This window comes from Hydra vulgaris, chromosome 11, assembly GCF_038396675.1.
Source record: "Hydra vulgaris chromosome 11, alternate assembly HydraT2T_AEP".
Taxonomy (NCBI): domain Eukaryota; kingdom Metazoa; phylum Cnidaria; class Hydrozoa; order Anthoathecata; family Hydridae; genus Hydra; species Hydra vulgaris.
Genome location: NC_088930.1, coordinates 52,242,515 through 52,262,500, shown reverse-complemented (window position 1 = coordinate 52,262,500; position 19,986 = coordinate 52,242,515). Strand labels below are relative to the sequence as shown.

The following is a 19,986-nucleotide window of genomic DNA, read 5'->3' as shown; positions in this document are numbered from 1 at the left end:
ATATTTTTTCAATGCATAAAATTTATTTATACAAAGACGTTTGTGTCAAACCAGATGCAGTCCAAGCAGTAATAAATTTTTTTTATAAATATACCTGGAATCTCAATTCTACAATTTTACCACTTTCTTGCTTTTCATGTTTGAAGTTTGATTGAAGAAGCTTCGATAAACAAAGGGTTAGAAACTGGCAACACAATCAAGCGTTAAGATCATCAAAGATTTTGCTAAATCCCTGTTAATAAAGCCAGATTTACTGGAAAAAACAGGGAAAATGTCTTTAAATTCGTCTAAAAAAATATTTATTGACTTTCTGCATGAAATTATAAAAGTTATTTGATTTATTTATTATATGAATAAATTTAAAATTTAATGATTGTTTTTTCATTTCAATAATAAATGATTTAGTTAAAGAAAAAAACCATATTTTTAGTTTCTTATCCAAGTTCTCATTTCTTTTTTTATATAGTTGAAATTGTTTAAATGTAGCTCAAACAACATTATAAATAATGTTTAATAGCTACATACATATAAATCCTTATTTATTTTAAAATTTAAATTTTTTATCAAAGATATCAATTCTTTTTGTATAGAGTTGAAAACTGTTCTCTCATAATATTACATCTAGCCCAAAAAGTATTATTAGTAATGTTTTATAGCTACATTTACATATAAATCCTTTATGAACTTTGCGGTATATAAAAATGATATTGATAAAAGTATAACATTATCATTTGATATATAAAGTACATGTACAAATAATAGTATACAGCATTTTATTTGAGTAGAATAAAAACTCACCTGATAATGCAGCTTTACCATCTCCAATGAAAAAATATCTTCTTTTTTTTTACCTAAGATCTCTTTCTTTATCTCTGTTTTTAATTTCTTTATTGTATATCATAAACCTATATAAATATATTTTAAAAAATGTACTTCAATATTAATTCAAATTTTATAAAATTAATTCAAATGAACCATAAAATTCAAGTTCGTAATTTTCTCTTGGTTTCTGCTAAAAAAACTTTTATTAGGTTAAAAAGTGCTTTTTTTAATTTTTTTATAGTCTAAAGTAGAATTAAAATAATAAAGTAATTTTATGACATAGATATAAAATAATTGATCAAATTCAAAATAAAAACTTGAATTTAAGCTGAAAAATTCACTTTTTTCACATTTTTAGCATTTTTTACCACACAAAATAATGCAAAAGCAGTTATATAATGCCTTAACTAACATTTTTATTTGAAAATATATATCCATGCTTGTTTTGTAAAAAAAAAATCAGTTCAAAATTTTTATATTATCACTTCCCCTAAAGCTTCCGAGTAAAGACATTTTTTTTACTCGTTTTTAAAAGCTAATATGGCACTGGGGGGGACACAAAAGTGATCCAATCAGGTTAATATTTTTCTAAAGTCATTTTTAACACCAATGTCCTACATTTCAAGTGGTAGTATATCGAAATGCACCCTAACATATATTAATAGAAAGATTAAAAGCTCTTAGATAATTGCAGTATAATATAAATTTCTTGATTTTTTTCATTTAAGTATGGAATGGCAAGTATATCTTGATGATCTTACCAGAGAAGCTTCTAAAGTTGGTCTTTTAAAAGAATTTTCTTTGATGAAAACTGATGTTCAAAGATTGACTTTTTGTCAAGAACAAAGTTTTATAAGAACCTCTTTAGATAAATGGCTTAATAAAAACATACACTCTGCTCAAGTTAAATGTTTAGACAAATCTTTGAAATTTAAAACATCTGCAGATTCTGCATTTTTTCAACATCTTGACGATAAAGCAATACAACTTTATGGTATGGCTTTATTGTTTTCTCCTCGTTCGGAAGTGTCAGTTTTATTTGGTAATCGATCAGCAGTCTTATTTACCAAAGGATTGTGGGAAAAATGTATTGTCGATATTGATTGTGCTCTTAATGAAGGCTTTTTTCCAGAAAAGCAATGGAAGTTGTACAAACGAAAAGGTGCAGCATTAATGAATTTAAAAAAATATTCGGAAAGTCAATTATCATTTAAAAAGTGTTTAACAGTCCTACCAACAGAGTTTTCTGAAGAAAGGAACCAGGTAGAATTGCTCCTTAGTTCAGTCTGTAAATTTGATTTGACAGATGCTGTTGCTGTTAATGAAGTTGTTGAATTGGATAGTTTTATTCCTGTAAATGGTTTTGATAAGATTTTAACCAGAGGAAGTTCTTCATTAGAAGTGGCTTACGATAGTAAGCAGGGTAGATATATTTTTGCTAAAGAAGATATACCAAATGGAAGTATAATTATTAGCGAGAAACCTTATGCAGCTGTCTTACTTCCTCATTGGTATAAAACTCATTGTCAGTTATGTTTTGATAAAGTTATTTCGTTATTCCCATGTTACGAGTGTGCTGAAGTAGTATTTTGCTCTTTATCGTGTTATAACGATGCTTGGGCTACTTACCATCGTTTTGAATGCAAAAAATTAAGTCTGATGGAGAAAGTAGGAATTGCACATTTGTCGCTTCGAATTGTTTTAGTAAGTGATGCAAAGGATTTATTAAGATTTTTGAGTCTAAACAAATTTACTGACTCTCCCACTTTACCTTCCTCAAAAATAGAAGGATGTAATGATCAAGGAATTTATCGGGCTGACTATGAAAGTGTTTATTTTCTTTCGACACACAGCGATAGGCTACCAATTGAAGATTTATTTCAATACTCTGTTGCTGGTTTCTTGCTGTACAAGTTGCTTATAAATAGTTCCTTTTTTAAGATACATACCGTCTTGCAACAGCATCATTTTGATGTAGGAAGTTTGTTGATTCGGCACATCCAGCAGCTTATTTGTAACGCCCATGCAGTAACTTGTCTAAGTGCAGAAAAATTTGATACAACCAGTGTTATAGATCAAGAGCAGGTTCGAATAGCTACTGCAATCTACCCAACTACAAGTCTACTAAACCATTCTTGTGAACCTACCATTCTTAATTGTTTTTATAAAAACCAGCTTATAGTTAAAGTTGTGAAAGATGTGGTGAAAGGCGAACAGATTTTCAACTGTTATGGTCCTCATTATAAACGAATGCGTTATGAAGATCGACGTGCAGCTTTAATGCAGCAATATTTTTTTGTCTGTTCTTGTGAACATTGTGTTAATCAAAATGGTTGTAGTAATAAAAATGGTTTTATTTGTTTTAAATGTAAGTTGCCCTTGTACAATGAAGAAAAATGCACATCGTGTGATACTGATTTCTGCAAAGATATTTATGTTAGCAAAGCAAATCGTTGTGACGAACTATTTTTGAACGCGATGCGTCTGCTAAGTTTGAATAGCGAGCGTCATAGTGTTGAGAAAGTCTTAGAGCTCTTTCTTGAATGTTTAAACCATCAAAAGGAAATTTATATTGCTAATCATTTTTTACTATCCCGAAGTTATGACGTTGTTGGTAAATGTTATGCGATGTTGGAAGATTATGAATCTGCATTGAAATTTGTAAAAAAGAGCGTTCTCGTAATCAAAACTATATACGGTGATCAAAGTATAGAGTACACAAATGAGATTCTGAAACTAACAGATTTATTTATGCATGTTGTGCACAATGGCAAAATTACTTACATAAATGAAGCTTTAGATTTTGTAGATGAAGGTATAAAATTAGTACATTTGAACAAGCAACCTGATTGCTCTGATTTAGTTGATCTTGAACAAAAAAGTGTTTATTTAAAAAATGTTAACAGAAGACATTCTTTTAAATAATATTCCGGATCTTAATTCTAGAGAGTGCAGTATTATTTTATATTATGATGCTTTATATATATATATATATATATATATATATATATATATATATATATATATATATATATAAATATATATATATATATATATATATATATATATATATATATATATATATATAAATATATATATATATATATATATATATATATATATATATATATATATATATATATATATATATATATATATATATATATATATATATATATATATATATATATATATATATATATATATATATATATATATATATATATATATATATATATATATATATATATATATATATATATATATATATATATATATATATATATATATATATATGCTTCCTGATTATTCAGCAATGGTGAAACTTCAAGTTGAAGAAAAAGGTTAGATAAGTGTTTTTTACTAATTTATATATATATATATATATATATATATATATATATATATATATATATATATATATATATATATATATATATATATATATATATATATATATATATATATCTTTAGTGTTGACATCGTGTATAAGAGTGTATGTTAAATTAAAAAGAAATTATCAAATAATACGAATTCTCTTAATACAATTATTAATTTGTTATTAGAAATTTTTGCTGGATTATGGTTACCAGCATAATTATGGTTACCAACAAAAAAAATTATACAAAAAATTTTTTGTAACGCTAACGTTTTTAACGTTACAAAAAAATTTGCTGATGATGTCGGTAACCATAATCCTGAGAAAAACTAATAATAAATTATTCATTGTATTAAGAGAATTCGTATTAATTGATGTTTTCCTATTAATATATATATATATATATATATATATATATATATATATATATATATATATATATATATATATATATATATATATATATATATATATATATATATATATATATATACATATTTATTGTATATATGTATATATATATATATATATATATATATATATATATATATATATATATATATATATATATATATATATATTTATATATATATATTGATATGTTTATTTATATGTATGCACACTTAGTATACATATGTATACTAAGTTAACTGAAAAAATTTTTAGATTGACTTTTTAGATGCAAATTGTGGGAAAATGCTGCAACTGAAATGAAATTATAAATAAAAAATGAGTTTGTATAACATAATAGTGATTTTTTTAAATTGTTCGTATGCCTTTGAACATCTATCGAAATCGCGATGTTTCTTACGTATAAAGAAAAAAGAATTGCTTATTGACATTCTTCTTGGTATATCATCTTGTATTATATTGAATTTAATTGGTGCAGAGAGTCTTGGAAAACATTTTTTTTATTTTCGCTGTAAAACTAGTGAAAGTTTACAAAACTTGCTAACGTGGTTAATGGGAAATCCTGCTGGATTAAAGTTAAACCAAGAACTTTCCCATTTTCTAGGGAATTTTTTTTCTTGCCATGTTCAGATTTGGATGCAGTATATTGACGTTATTGACGATTATTTTGTTCCAATAGTCACTTTTCTTATTTACTCAAATTGCTTTGGTTTAACACTTTTTTTATCGCTCGTTAAAGATGCTATAAATGTGCTGACTTTACACATCTACTGTTTTTATGTGTATGGTGCCAAGTTATATTCGCTTCAACTTTACGGTTTAATATCTTTATCTCGGCTTTTTATGGGTAAGTTTTTCATTCTAGCATCTGTACCATTTGAATGCATTTAATTTGAGCTTTATTATGCTTATTATCAAAACACCTAAAATTTGCCTTTGTCATGTTTAATTGATATTTATGTGTCTATAAAGTAACGTCAATAAGCCGAATCTGCCATTCATCTTTTTTTTGACTCAATTTTTACTTTTTAGAAATTGCAAAGCTAATTAGTTTTTTTTTAAAAATGGGAAAATTATAAACTGACACAATGACAAGGTGATAAAATTATTCAAACTAAAACAAGAAATAATAGAATATACATGAAAACAGTAGAACAAAGTACTTGTCAAAATTGAAATTATATATTGTTGCGGCTTTGTTAACTGCGTTATATTGCGTACATGAAACAAATTGTTTACAAACAGTTTTTGAGGTGCCTATCGTTTTTGTAATGTTTTCAGTGATTCGGTTACAACTGGAAGAGAGTTTTACTTTTTAACCACTCTAAAAAAAGGTTGTTTTTTTAGTAGGATTAAAAAAAAAGTTTATTGAAATGAATACGCTAATAAAAGTGTTGTGGCGTCACTACTAAAAATGCCCACAAGTATTTATTGAATTTTAGGTATTAGTTTTAAATGTGATTATGCTTATAAAAGGCTATTCAAAAATTAATGAAAATATTATCTATAGAAATACTTTCTTTTTTTCCTTTTTAGAAGTTTTTTTCTTATTTTAAATAATTCTACATTGCAAATGCTAATTGTTTGAATCTACGGTTGGTCCTACTAAGCAGAATCACTGTTGCAACAATACTTCATCAGTAGGATAAGACTAATCTGTTTTGCGACGCTCTATACCCAGCTCAAGTAGAATCAGGCAATTAGCATTTGTACAGCCGTGTTGTAGTGGTTACATTTCTGACTTCTAACTGAAGGTCCATGGTTCGAAATCTACTCTGGCCATATATACATCACTAGGGAGGAAGGAGGCGTGAACTTCCTGGTTAAGTGCTAATCCGTGGTACTGTGTGAAAAGATCGTTAGGACTACTTGGAGCGCCTAAATAACGAATAAGAAAAATAATAATAAGACCAGTTGCATTGATTATTTTCTAAAGTGCATGTGCAAAAACTGACATGTAAAACATAGTTTTATTATTAATCCAGCATAGGTTAAAACTAACATAAACTGTAAAAAAAAATACTAGCATTACTCGTATACCTGATATCAATGACTTATTTTTGCATACATATCTATGTATATTATGGTTTGAATATATATTTATGTTAATATATTTTCTTACTGTTAAATTTATAAAATGTGTATAGTTTTGCAATGCATTATTTTGCACACATTTAAATTTTTTTTATTGTGCAATTCAATTTTAGTGAAATATACAAAAATGTGTTTCTTTATTAAAGATGTAATAATTCTAGACATAAATGTATATACACTGTCCTCCGAAACATTAGCAACCAATTTAAAAAATGCTTTTTTTCTACTTTGAATACTAATTACAGCAATTTTATTTTTTTAATTACGCTTTGAATACAAAAAATGCTTAATATTACATATAAGAAAAATGATTTGTACATAATAAGACTACTTGAAAATTAATAAATTTGTTTTTTTGTTTTTATTGGTATTTTAACGCAAAAATGTCATCCTCCAAAACATTAGCAACTTTTTATAATTACTCACAAAAACTCACGGAAAATCAGCAGCACGAGTGTGGAAATGATGCCCAAAGGAATTGTTGTGTTGTAATTATTAGTACTTAACCAATGAGAACCAACTAATTGTTAATTTTTGTCCAGAGATGAATATGGAGTGTTGCAATTATTACAATATTAATTTAAGATCGCATGTATATGCTGTTTTGGATTATAATGGCAGAAAACAAGTATAGTTTAGCTTTTCGAGAACCTATTGTAAAAGATTACAAGAAAGGAGTCAAACAAAAGGAAATCGCAACGAAATACTCCATTAACAAGTCAATTGTATGCTAAATAATCAAACGATTTAATAAAGGTAGTCCTTTAGAAACAGAACATAAGGGCGGAAGACCACTCAAAACGTGTCGTTTCACCGATCGAAAAATTATTCGTCATGTTAAAAAAGATCCTTTTGACAGCGCTAATGATACTATTGAAAAACTGAAACTTTCCGTGTCTCAAAATACAGTTTGTAGACGATAACAACTTTCAGGACTTTTGAGCTTTAGAGCAGTAAAAAAATCTTTCATTTCTCAGAAGAATAGAAAAGCTAGAATTGAGTTTGCAAATTCTCATAGAGACTGGACTATAAATGATTGGAATAGAGTACTCTGGAGCGATGAATCAAAGTACAATTTGAAAGGTCCTGATGGAAATTTAAAGGTACGAAGACCTAAAGGTAAACGCTTAGATCCTAAATACACAAGAGGAACAATCAAGCATTGTGGTGGAAAAAGTGCAATGGTTTGGGGTTGTTTTTCTGGTTTTAGAGTTGGACCTATTTACCGAATAAATGGCATTATGGATCAGTATGTTTATCGTGATGTTCTCAAGGAAAAAGTGGTTCCTCATACTGATAATAATAAGCCTCTTGTATTGACATTTCAACAAGACAACGACCCCAAACACACCTCTAAACTCGTTAAAGAATGGTTTGAAACAAATTAAATTAAAGTAATGGAATGGCCAGCTCAATCACCTGATCTAAATCCGATTGAAAATTTATGGTACCAAGTTGAACTCTCCCTAAAACACAAAGGACCCTTTAAAAACGCCGATGAGCTATATAAAGCTATTGAAACCACGTGGAATGAGATTACACAAGAAAAAATTAATAAACTCGTAGAGTCTATGCCGAAAAGATGTTCCTTGATCCTAAAAAGTAAAGGATATGCCATTAACTATTGATTTAACATTTTTTAGGGTAGTTTTAAAAAAGTTGCTAATGTTTTGGAGGACCACGTTTTTGCGTTAAAATACCAATACAAACAAAAATTCACGTTTATTTTTTTTCAACTAGTCTTATTACGTTAAAATCTTTTTTTTATATGTAACATTAACCATTTTTTTCATTTAAAGCGTAATTAAAAAAACAAAATTGCTGTAATAAGTAATCAAAGTAGAAAATTTATTTTATTTTATTTGGTTGCTAATGTTTTGGAGGACAGTGTAAATACGTAGAAGCCAATAACATTTGTCCATAATATATTACAACCAATAAGATTTCTTCTTGCTTAACTAACTCTTCTAATTTAAGCCTTTTAAGTTAAGTAAGTAAATTAAGTTACACATTACTGTACATAACTGTACAGTAATGTGTAACTCTTATAAATATATTATTATACCACCTAAAATTTTTTAGTACACTTAAAATTGAATCAGTATAAAGAAATTAATGACTTTTTGACCTCAACTATATCACAAAACGCAAAAATTACACAGATGCACACAGGTATTAATGCATTTATTAAAGAGGCTTACAAATTCAAAGTATTCGTTTGGATTTAACAATTTAAAATTTTTAAACCTCTTTTAACTCATTTCTGCGAATTAAAGATGATTCAGAATTAATTGTAAACTAGTTATGCGGACCCGTAAAATACGGGTCTTGGTAAGTCTATTTAACACCGATCATTTCTATCCTTATTAACTTCAATATTTTTCACATAACAGTATCTTTAACATTGAAAACACATAATAAAAGTATCTTAGATATTGATTCGTAACATTTCCGAGAACTAATGTTCTCGGAAACTTAAGGCTTTAATAAAATTAGATTAAATGTAACAATAAATATAATAAAATTTTAACTCTCTTATTAAGATTATATTTATTTACAAAACAAAAGAGAACACAGAAAACGGGAGCACGGAAAGAGGGATTGTGTCAAATAGGTTAGTTCTATCTGTTTGACATTTTTTAATAGAAATTTTTCTGTTATAAACTCTTAACAAAATCTTTCAAATAAGCTGTTTATAATATCGGTTTTTACGAGTTATTATAGCTGTTGTTTGTGCCGAAAAACTGCACAAAAACTATAATTAATAAAAATAGAAACCATCTCGATTGTAATCACCAATGTAATAAAAGTATAAACGCTCTCCACTCACATATAAAAATATAACGGAAATATAAAAAAAACAAAGCAAAAATGGACAATATATACATGCAAAATGATAATTCCAATGAAAATAAATATACAATTTTATGAGAGGAATTAAAACTTATTCTTCTTGAAATTTTTTTTTAATTACAAAAATATTTTATTTAACATTAAAAACTCTTAAAAAGCAATTTGTATTATAACATTGTTTCATTATTATATAGCTTTTAGTAAACGGTATAAATATAATCGAAACTTGTGTTTCTATTTGGAAAATGCTGGTTGTATATATTTGTATTTGGAAATCTAGAATTGACGTATTTGTATTTGATCCTAAACATTATAGCAAAGTACACTGTTTGGCTGGTAAAAACAACACTCTTGCTCTCAATGAAGCTAAGTCATATTGCAAAGCACACCGTTTTGCAAGCAAGGACAACACTTTTGCTGTAAACTAAGCCAAGTCACAACACTTTGAAACCACGGAAACAACATAATAAACACGTGACATTATAGCACATAACACACATAGAAATACTTCATATATAACAGATATTTCATATATAACAGATATTTCATATATAACATATATTTCATATGAAACATATATTTCATATATAACAGATATTTACACATTTAATAAACATATAATGCTTACAAAACACAAAAAAAGAATTATAGGAATATCTGCCTATGGAGCCGGTCCGCAGGGAGTAGCAGGGGAATGTCGGTTGAAGATGCATTGCACTAACTGGACATCGAAGGATGTGCAACAATTGTTGATTGAAATCAATTTTGCAGCGATGTGAACAAGGATTCTTTCCTTAACGATTCTGTGCAGCTCGGCGGTATAGGCAATATCGTAGAAATATATCAATCCTTGTTCTCCCGTAGGAAATGCAACTGTGGACGTATACAACCAGAGCAATAAATATTTGGAGCCTGCAACAAAAAAATTTTTCCTTGTTTCTATTCAAAATCGCAATGCTACAATTTTGCTGCCAATTTGCCAATAGAATGCACCTGGAAAAGAGTTTTTTCCTCTTTGAGATAAAATTGCAACTATCTACCCTGTGAAAATCAAAAATAATATAAAATTTGCGATGTTTTTAAATTACTCCATTAAGTAAAAATTGCAAATATGAATATGTAAACTCTAGCGTGTTAGATTTTTGTTATTTAAAAATTGTTATTAAAGTTGAATTATAATTGAGTTATATAATAATAATAAGTCAGAGTTGTAACAACTGAGAACAGATGTGGAGTACAATAGCATGAGATATTTTACTGTCACACCTATTATTAGTTTTTGAAAAATTAGTTTCTTATCGCTACCCAATTTTTAGGTAGTTCTTGAATAGGTCAACCGAGTCAGCTTCTCTGATTTCATCTGTCAAGTTAATCAATGGATTAGTTCTTTGTTAGAGAAAAGAAGAAATTAAATCTATTCTTGCTTTTACAAAAGAATTTACTCAAAGTGTATTTGTGCTGACATAAGTTGAGAGCATATTTGAAACTTTCATTTTTTTGAATCAAATTAATGATATCTAGATTGTGCTCAATTTCATATTGTTGAATTAAATCACCTCGCAGCCTACGTTCTTGTAAAGTTTTCAAGTTCATTTTTAATTGTTTTTTGTAAGAAAATTTTTTTAAGTGATGGTATGAGTTTGGTTGCTCTACTTTGAGTTTTTTTAATTTTGTCTGTATCCTGTTTCAGATAGGGACATCAAACTTGCACAGCATACTCAAGATGTGGACACCTTAATGTTATATATAATTTTTAACCATATTTATATCTAAGTTTTTAAAAGTTAGGCAAACTAAACCCAGGATTGAATTAGCTTTACAAATTGCTGCAGTAACTTGCAATTCCCATTTAATTCACGTTCAAAATCAGTTACTGTCAAAATGGGATCTTGATTTGTATCTGAATCATGCATTACATTAGTGGTTTGAGGATTTTTTTGCCAAAATACAGGACCTTGCATTTATCATAATTGAACTTTGTTAACCAGATTGATGACCATTCCATAAGATAATTTAGATCTGCTTGCAGCTTTTTAGGACCTTCAGCCGATTTTATAATATTTATTATTTACTGTCATCTGCATACAACATTATATAGTTTTGTAAATTATCAATTTGGTCAATAATAAAGATTAAGAACAAAAGTAGGCCTAAAACTGGCCTGAAGCATACCACTGATAACTGGTAACCAGTTTGATACATAATCTTCTGTTATGAAAAAATTTTTTATCCATTTTAATAATATGGCACTTTATCGAATGCTTTAGCAAAATCTAACTATAATAAATCTACAAAATAATTATTTTCTAAAGCGTCTGTAATTATATCTTAAGTTTCCAATAAACTAGTTACACAATTTTTGTTTTTCCTAAACCTATGTTGATCTTCATTTAATATACCAATTAGATAATCCATAACTGCATCATCAATCATGGCCGACGATACGGGTTTCGAAGTGGAGGGGCACAATCGTGTATTTCTATAAAAAGTCCTCTATATTCAAAATTCTCTCTAAAAATAAATCTTTTAGCAAAAAGTCGGCCCCCCGGCCCCCTTCCCAGGCGTCGTTGGCTCTGTCAATAATTGGTTCAATAATTTTACATGGAATTGAAGATAAAGATATGTCTGTTATTAAGCGCATCATTTTTATCTATTTTTTTAAATATAGGAGAAATATTTGCACAATTCCGTAATTAAAGTAAACTTTTTCGTAATACTGACTTATGGTATAATAATGATAGTGGTTATATTTTTGTAATACTTTTTTAAAACGTATGGAGACTAATTTCATCAACACCAATAGCTTTATTTACATCAAGGTTTTGGAGTTTTTTTTAAATTGTATTACGACTAATTATATCATTTATATCAAAAAGTAATGTGCTATTCGTTTTAGGTATTATATATATAGAACATTTTTTGTATCTTCATTTACAAATACGGAATTAAAACCATTATTCAACAAGTTTGCTTTACCATCACCACTAATTACAAAGTTTCCTTCCATATTAATAGAGGTTTTTTGATTTGAGGTGATTTGATACCAATTTGCTCCATAATTTATACATTAATCTTATAGCTGGTTACAATCCATGGTTACAATCCATGGTTACAATCCATGGTTACAATCCATGGATTATAACCATGGATTATAACCATATTGGATAATTATATTTGTTATACGTGCAGGATATTCCGAAAAAATTAGGTCAAGTATTTTATCATGACGTAGTTCTTAGAAAACGTAAGCTATTACTTTGCAAAAAAAAGGTCATGAAATTTTGGGAATTTTGCGGTATACGCGATGTCATTGTGCTGGCTAAAATGTTATTAAAAAAACTTTGATTAATAAATATAGCAAATACTTAATTATTTTTTATATTCCCATTATTTAATAATAAGAATATAAAAAATAATTAAGTATTTTTATATTATTATAATAATTTATTATAATACTAATGAAAATTGTAATAGAAACCATCCCATTTTAAACGTTGTTTTACTATGCAGTTAGGTTATGTAACATTAAAAAATAGCAATTTTTAGCGTTTTTAATGTAATTTCTGAAACTTTAACATCAAATTAGAGCACTTTTCTAAAATTTTCAAGACTATGTTTTTGTACGATTCTTGATCAAGATAATATTCAAAATCAAATCGTAAAATCTTTAAAAGTTGCTTTACTAATCTAAAATAAAAGGGAAATTTTAAAATATCATAAGGTTTATCTGTTACTATATAAATTCGACTGAATTTATGATTAGATCAAATTATTATTTAATATAAAGATCTTATAACTGATTTAGCAGATATTAACAGATTATAATAAAGATAAGTACCTTACCGCGTAAAAAGAGTACCTTGTCGCGTGATCAAAAATAATAACGCCAAGCGTGATAAATTTTCGTTAAAAAAACTCCGCTTCAAAACATGCGCGAATAAGTGACGGCAGTAGCACGATTAAATAATCGAAGTATAAAACCAAGGAGGTATAATAGACTGGAGGGGGAGAACGAAGTTAAAATACGCCATTTCTCATGGAGCAGTCTTAGTTGAAACATAAGTTTCTATACAACCCCGCCTAGTTATCACCATTTAAAGTTAACCAATCACATTCCACCTAAAAAAAAAATTATGTTATGATATTTTGTTTCCAAACAAAGTATCATAAGATAATTTAATAACCAGGGGTCGGCAACATGCAGCTCACAAGTCTCTTGTGATGTTTTCGATATTAAGGTGCAGCTCTTTAGCTCTATGCACAAATGTTAATACAATATTGAAATAAAGATATTGGTAGCTCTTTAAAAATTTTGTAAATTACAACTTTTGGCTCTTAAATAATTTGCTATATTAGACTCTATTAGAAATAGTTGGCTTTTTTCGTGAAATTGGATTAGGCCTAAAGTTAAACTGAAGAAGTTTGGTACATAGAAGTGTTGTATTGTTTTGAAATATGTTCATAATTAAAACGTGTAAGTGTGTTCCTAAGTTAAAGGTTTAACACTTTTTTTTTCTATATATTTTTCTTTTATTCACTTTTATGTTCTTTTTGTTCTTTTTTAATTTAAAATGGTTTTAAAGTTTGTATAGTTTTTTTTTTCGAAACATTTTACTTTTAATCACTTTTTTTGTTTTAGTGGTAAACTAGTTTATTCAAAATTTTATGTTTTTTTTCCATTTAAGTTTGATTATTAGGAAGAAATTAGAGAAAGGAGGGGGGGGGGGTAATGAAATGTTGGTAATTTTAGTGTTTAATGTGAGTTTTAAATTAATGTTGGTAAGGGGGTAATGGAATGTTAATGTAATTTTATAGAGGGGTCTCTGGAAGTTTGACAAGTTGTTAATAAGCGGGAGGGGGAGGTAAAAATCGTTAAATAATTGTTGACGCAATTAATAGACAACCACATATTCAAATAACGATTACTTTACGCGATTTTTGTTGTGACTACTTCTTGATACTTCAAAAAGTTGTTAAAAACTAGTCAACTTTTAAGAGAGTAATCCATTTCGATTACAGCTTTCAAAGGTTGCAAACTGCATTTCAAAATTTTTCTTTTTCAACACAAAGGCGTCATTTTGACTTCCCGATAGAATAATTATACTACTAAGACTGTACCACGATTTTCAGCTTCGTTCTCCTTCCATTCTATTATACCTCCTTGATAAAACAGATGGAAGTACATCAAGCCGAAAACATCAAAGCAATTTCAAGTCGTCTCGGAAATAGTTTTTCACTTTTAAAATTTTGGAATCTTATAAAAAAATAGTTTTAATTTTTTTATAAGATACCCAAAAAAACTTAATTTTATTGATATTGATTCTTACTGCAGTAGCACAATAAAACAATAATTGAGAAAATAAATGAAACATTAAAGTATAAATGAAACATTAAAATATTAATGAAACATTAAGAATATAAATGAAACATTAAGAAAAGAAATGAAACATTAAAATATAAATGAAACATTAAAATATGAATGAAACATTGGTGGAAAAATAATGCACACTATTCTACAAAAAAACTTGTATCAAATAAGTAATGTTGGTTGTTTGTTTTTTTACGTTAGATGTTCTGCGTGTAATATTTTTCACATTAGATGTTCTGCGTGTAATTGTTATTAAATATATATATATATATATATATATATATATATATATATATATATATATAATATATATATATATATATATATATATATATATATATATATATATATATATATATATATATATATATATATATATAGGTGCTATTCTAAACCGTTTTCGACAGGGTCGACCGTATTTGGGCGCTGATTTGGGCGCCGCCTAAATCAAAATTTAAAGACCTTTTTTTATTTTTTACGGCAACTATTTTTTATTTATTTTTTTTCAAAAAAACGCCGATTTTCCGCTTAATTTCTCTGGGACGGAGGGGTACCGCTGTCCAAATTTTTTTCCTAGTATAGGCCCTTATTTGCGCGCGCGCGTGTGTGTGTATTATATGACTTGTTAAAAAAAAAATGAAATGAAAAAATTCAAATCAAAAATTCAAAAATCGACTTAATTGGACATGATTAATTCTTTATTATAAATAAATATTTTGAATTTTTAGGGAAAAAATGGAACGTGTTGCGATGCCGCTTAGACTCAGTAACGTATGAGGCCGATCAGTTTATTCTTGGAACAATCTTGTTTACAACTCTAATGTTTCTTCTTCCGACAACAGCTCTTTATTATGTCGTTTTTGCAACTCTAAGAATGTGTGTCTTGGTTACTCAATTTTCTTTAACGTTTTTTATTTCGATTATAACTGGTAAGAAAGATTAGAAATGAGTTAGAGTATACATTTTTGTTGATTTTTGCAAGTTTTTATTTATTAAACTTTTTTACATTATCAGATCGAAGCCTTGAAATCGAAACATCGAATGTCTGTAAATTAAGTCCGACTTACCGATTGTCATTTTTTGAGATAACTGATGGTTTGCAAAAGCTTTTAACAGGAGAAATACTGAAGCCATGGAGCAAATGGTCAAACGTTTCAACGGACAATAAAAATATAGAATGTTTGTAAAATAGTATTGAACAAAAAAAAAAGAAGATATTTTATCCAATGCGATGCCATTGTTAAATGCCATTGGGTGCATTTAGTGACATTTTGGGTAAATGATTGTATATATTCAAAAACATAAAAATATGTTATCAAATTTCGTTTTTTTTTTGTTGAGTTTATTAAGTTTTCTTTTATAAGAAGAATTCATATGAAAAATCATATGATCTACAAAATGCCGACATTTGATTGAAAATTTCCTACTATTTGATTGAAAATTTGCCAGATTATTTCGCAATCTATTTTTTTGTTGTTGTTTTTATTGTATATAAATTGCGAAAAGAAACTGAAAATGTGTTGACTTTTAAAAATAAAACAAAGCTTCAAACACATTAGTTTGAGATATACAAGAAATATTCATTTTATTAAGAGAAGCTTTGCATGAGTAAAACGATTTTTAAAACATGCTAAAAGCTTCTGTTAACATTGCAGAGGCTTCTAGCTAATTTTGAAGGTACAATCTCAGGTAATATTGTTATAGTAAATATGGTTTAGGATACTAATATCAAAATTAAGAAATATCAAAAAGAGTAAACTGAAATTAAGTTGAAATTAAGTTTTCAAAGAGGTTTTAACTGTTAAATTTTTAAGAGTAAATACTTCTTTTTAAAAGATTGCAGCGTTATGGTTATTTCGTGCATATGGATGCCTAAATCGCCAAAAACTAATAATACTAAATACTACAACTAACAGTATTATACTAACTGTCGTTAATATTAGTACAATACAACAATATTAATAATACAAATACTAACAATATTAATAATACACTTATAAGTAAATTGTAATACCATTATCAATATTATAAGTTATTCCAAGGCATCCCATTTTTATTTCTCAAAGTTTCATTGAATAAGTGCATCAATCCGTACATAAATCGACTAATTTAGATGTAGACGCATCATTTTTATGAGGACTTACATGTTGATCATTTTTATGAGAACTTACAAGTTGTTCAATTGATAAAAAAAATTTCAAATATACGACATGTCTGGTCTCAAATGAAATAAAATTATACAAAAATTTGAAATATATATATATATATATATATATATATATATATATATATATATATATATATATATATATATATATATATATATATATGTTAAATTAGTAAAAAACACTTATCTAACTTTTTTTTTCAACTTGAAGTTTCACCATTGCTGGATCATCAGGAAGAGTAACTAAGAACTCTTCCTGATGATCCAGCAATGGTGAAACTTCAAGTTGAAGAAAAAAGTTAGATAAGTGTTTTTTACTAATTTAATTTATTATTGGTCTGTTCTTTAAGAACATTGAGCACTCTATTTGTAAAATACTCTAACATAATTTATATATATATATATTAGGGATATGACTTTTTAATTTTTTTTCAAATAAAATGTTTCCTGTATCATAAATCGATGAACTTTTACCTAAAATCATGAAAAAAGGCCCAAATAGCTTTCTGCAACAAAAAAAGGTCACCCCCAAAATAAAAATTTGATTTACCATTTTTATACATTCATTTTTGACCGATGTTTTAATCTTAAGCTTAATTCTCAGCTTAATTCTATTTATTTCATTATTTTGTTATGAATTTATAAATTTAACGCCACACGTTACCATGGCAACGAAACGGCCGTGTGCCGGCAAATACTTGGAATTGTTATGTGATGACGTCATTGTGTTACCACGGTGATATAGACGACTGTAACAGACTGTAGAAGATTATAGAACTTAGTAGAACATTCTGGAAGCTCTAAATAATTATATAAGCGAGCTGTTGTCAGAGCTCAGTGTTGATAATGTGAATAGTTCTATGAAGTACTCTGCGTGTAACTGAGCTAATAAGGAACTACTGTAGCGAACTAAAGACGCTGTAAGTGTACGAAGTATAAGTAGTTGTAGCATTATCGTTAGGATACGGACTGGATTATCGAACTGTTATCAACATTGACTGGATTATCGAACTATAATTGGATTACTATACAGTTAAAGTATTTTATTAATTAAACAACTTTATTAAACGGATATTTACGCTCAGCTATCCGTAAAGTCGTAACAATATTATATGATGTCTGACAAGAAAAGTCATACCACAGTAACAAAGAACAAGAAGACTTGGACTAAAAATTTGGTGAGATTTCAAGAGTCACACAGAAGAAGAGGAAGCGTGGCTGTAGAAGAACATTCACTCGATGAAAAATCCAGAATACCACTTCAATTGCAGATCGTAGGAAGATACCAGTTTCTCGGAGCATATGTTAAAGGAAGAAAAGAACGAATAGACCAAATTTCTAAGGAAATTACAAAATTGTGGGACAATAAACTGAATTTTCCACGTGTGTCTGATCAAGTGATAAGAGCAAAGCTTATGAAGGTGCTGAAGGTCTATGATGAATGTGTCAAGCGTGGAAAATATGATGTTCTCAATGCATTATTTGACATCACGAAAATAAATGGCCAGTGGTTATCCTCGGAAGATAAACGTCTATACCACCTACAAAAAGAAAGTAAAGGACAGGTGGGGTACTCAACAGGACAAGTGGCAAGTAAAGAAACCATTCACCCTTCCAAGAGAAGGAAAGTCCAGTCTGGAACAGCAATACCTTCCACATCACAAGTCCTGTCTACCACAGACAGTGGTACTGAATCTGAAAACTGCAAAAGTAAGAGTGAAGATGATGAAGACGACGACGGTGATAAAGACGATGATGAGGACACTCAGAAAAAAACTAGAAAGCACTACAAAAGTAAATTTGCTGTAAGTATGGTTACATCAAGTGGAGTTTCCACAAAGAAAGCTGCTAAAATATGCAATGTATTATCACAACAAGGTATTGATATTCCAACTCCAAGTCAATCAGCAATTTACAAGTCCATATTCAAAGAGGCAGGTAAATTAAAAAAAGAAATGATACAACAACTTAAAATGGAACAGTGGTCCTTACACTTTGACGGCAAACGAATAGATGATAAGGAATATCAGGTAGTTGTACTTCAGAATGAAAGAACTGACGTGAAACTTGATGCACTGCGTTTAAAAGATGGCAAAGCTGAAACTGTTGCTGAAAAAATTGCCAAACTTATTGATGAATACAATTTGTGGAATTCAATTAAGATGATCATTACTGATACAACAAACGTCAATACTGGGAAGAGAAATGGAGTTGTTGTGAAGTTGCAACGTATGTTTAAATTAAAGGGTGTCGCAATACCACAATTTATCGGTTGTCAGCATCACGTACTAGACAGGATTCTCCGTCTGGTGATGGACGAAGAACTTGGGGGTGATACCAAATCTCCAAACATTGAATACCCATTTGTGTCTGAACTGTTGAATAAGTATGATGAACTGAAGGATAAGTTTGTGAATGGAACTGTAGAAATTCTTGATAAATCAGGGTGGAGAGACGATATAAAGTTTTTGTACCATTTAACAAGAGTGTTTAGGTTCTATGAAGAACAAAGAAACTTCCCTCTGATTCACTTTCAGAACATTCCTAATATGAGCAATGCCAGATGGAACTCAAGAGCCATTCTCACCATTCTGGCGTTCATTCTTATGCCTGAAGCGAGAAAGAATTTGGAGAAGGTTTGCAGGTTCATTTCATATGAGTGGGCAGAACATTGGTTTAGTAGTCAAAAGTACAATGACAATGACTTCAAGAATTTATCTGATGTATTGAAGCCTTACAAAAAGGCATTGCAGTCATTCAAAAATCACTGGAAGAAAGAGCCATCCGTCATCGACATATCACGAAGTAATCAGATAGCTGAACGTGCAATCAAGGTGATGCAAGACCTGTATGCTTCCTGCAGAAAGAAAGACAAACTGCAACTTCGATTCA

The 19,986-nt window shown here is 28.3% G+C and overlaps 2 protein-coding genes across 2 annotated transcripts; both read left to right on the top strand.

The window, feature by feature from the left end:
• Positions 1-1,501: 1,501 nt before the first annotated feature.
• On the top strand, positions 1,502-3,767 carry LOC100198032 (SET and MYND domain-containing protein 4). The gene has a single exon (XM_065809171.1). It carries the CDS (start codon positions 1,552-1,554, stop codon positions 3,745-3,747), a length of 2,196 nt encoding a protein of 731 aa, XP_065665243.1. The 5' UTR covers positions 1,502-1,551; the 3' UTR covers positions 3,748-3,767.
• A 1,071-nt stretch (positions 3,768-4,838) lies between these two features.
• On the top strand, positions 4,839-16,247 carry LOC100201593 (phosphatidylinositol N-acetylglucosaminyltransferase subunit Q). The gene is made up of 3 exons (XM_065809170.1): positions 4,839-5,459; positions 15,656-15,856; positions 15,942-16,247. The coding sequence occupies exons 1-3, from the start codon at positions 4,931-4,933 to the stop codon at positions 16,112-16,114; spliced, it is 903 nt and encodes a 300-aa protein (XP_065665242.1). The 5' UTR covers positions 4,839-4,930; the 3' UTR covers positions 16,115-16,247.
• Positions 16,248-19,986: the final 3,739 nt, after the last annotated feature.

What these genes read in the sequence shown, in the direction of transcription:
- LOC100201593 (XM_065809170.1), top strand. Translation starts at nt 4,931, where the DNA reads ATGAGTTTGTATAACATAATAGTGATTTTTTTAAATTGTTCGTATGCC. An exon ending in TTTATCTCGGCTTTTTATGG is followed by an intron (nt 5,460 to 15,655) that starts GTAAGTTTTTCA and finishes TTGAATTTTTAG; the next exon opens with GGAAAAAATGGAACGTGTTG. An exon ending in TTTTATTTCGATTATAACTG is followed by an intron (nt 15,857 to 15,941) that starts GTAAGAAAGATT and finishes TTACATTATCAG; the next exon opens with ATCGAAGCCTTGAAATCGAA.
- LOC100198032 (XM_065809171.1), top strand. Translation starts at nt 1,552, where the DNA reads ATGGAATGGCAAGTATATCTTGATGATCTTACCAGAGAAGCTTCTAAA.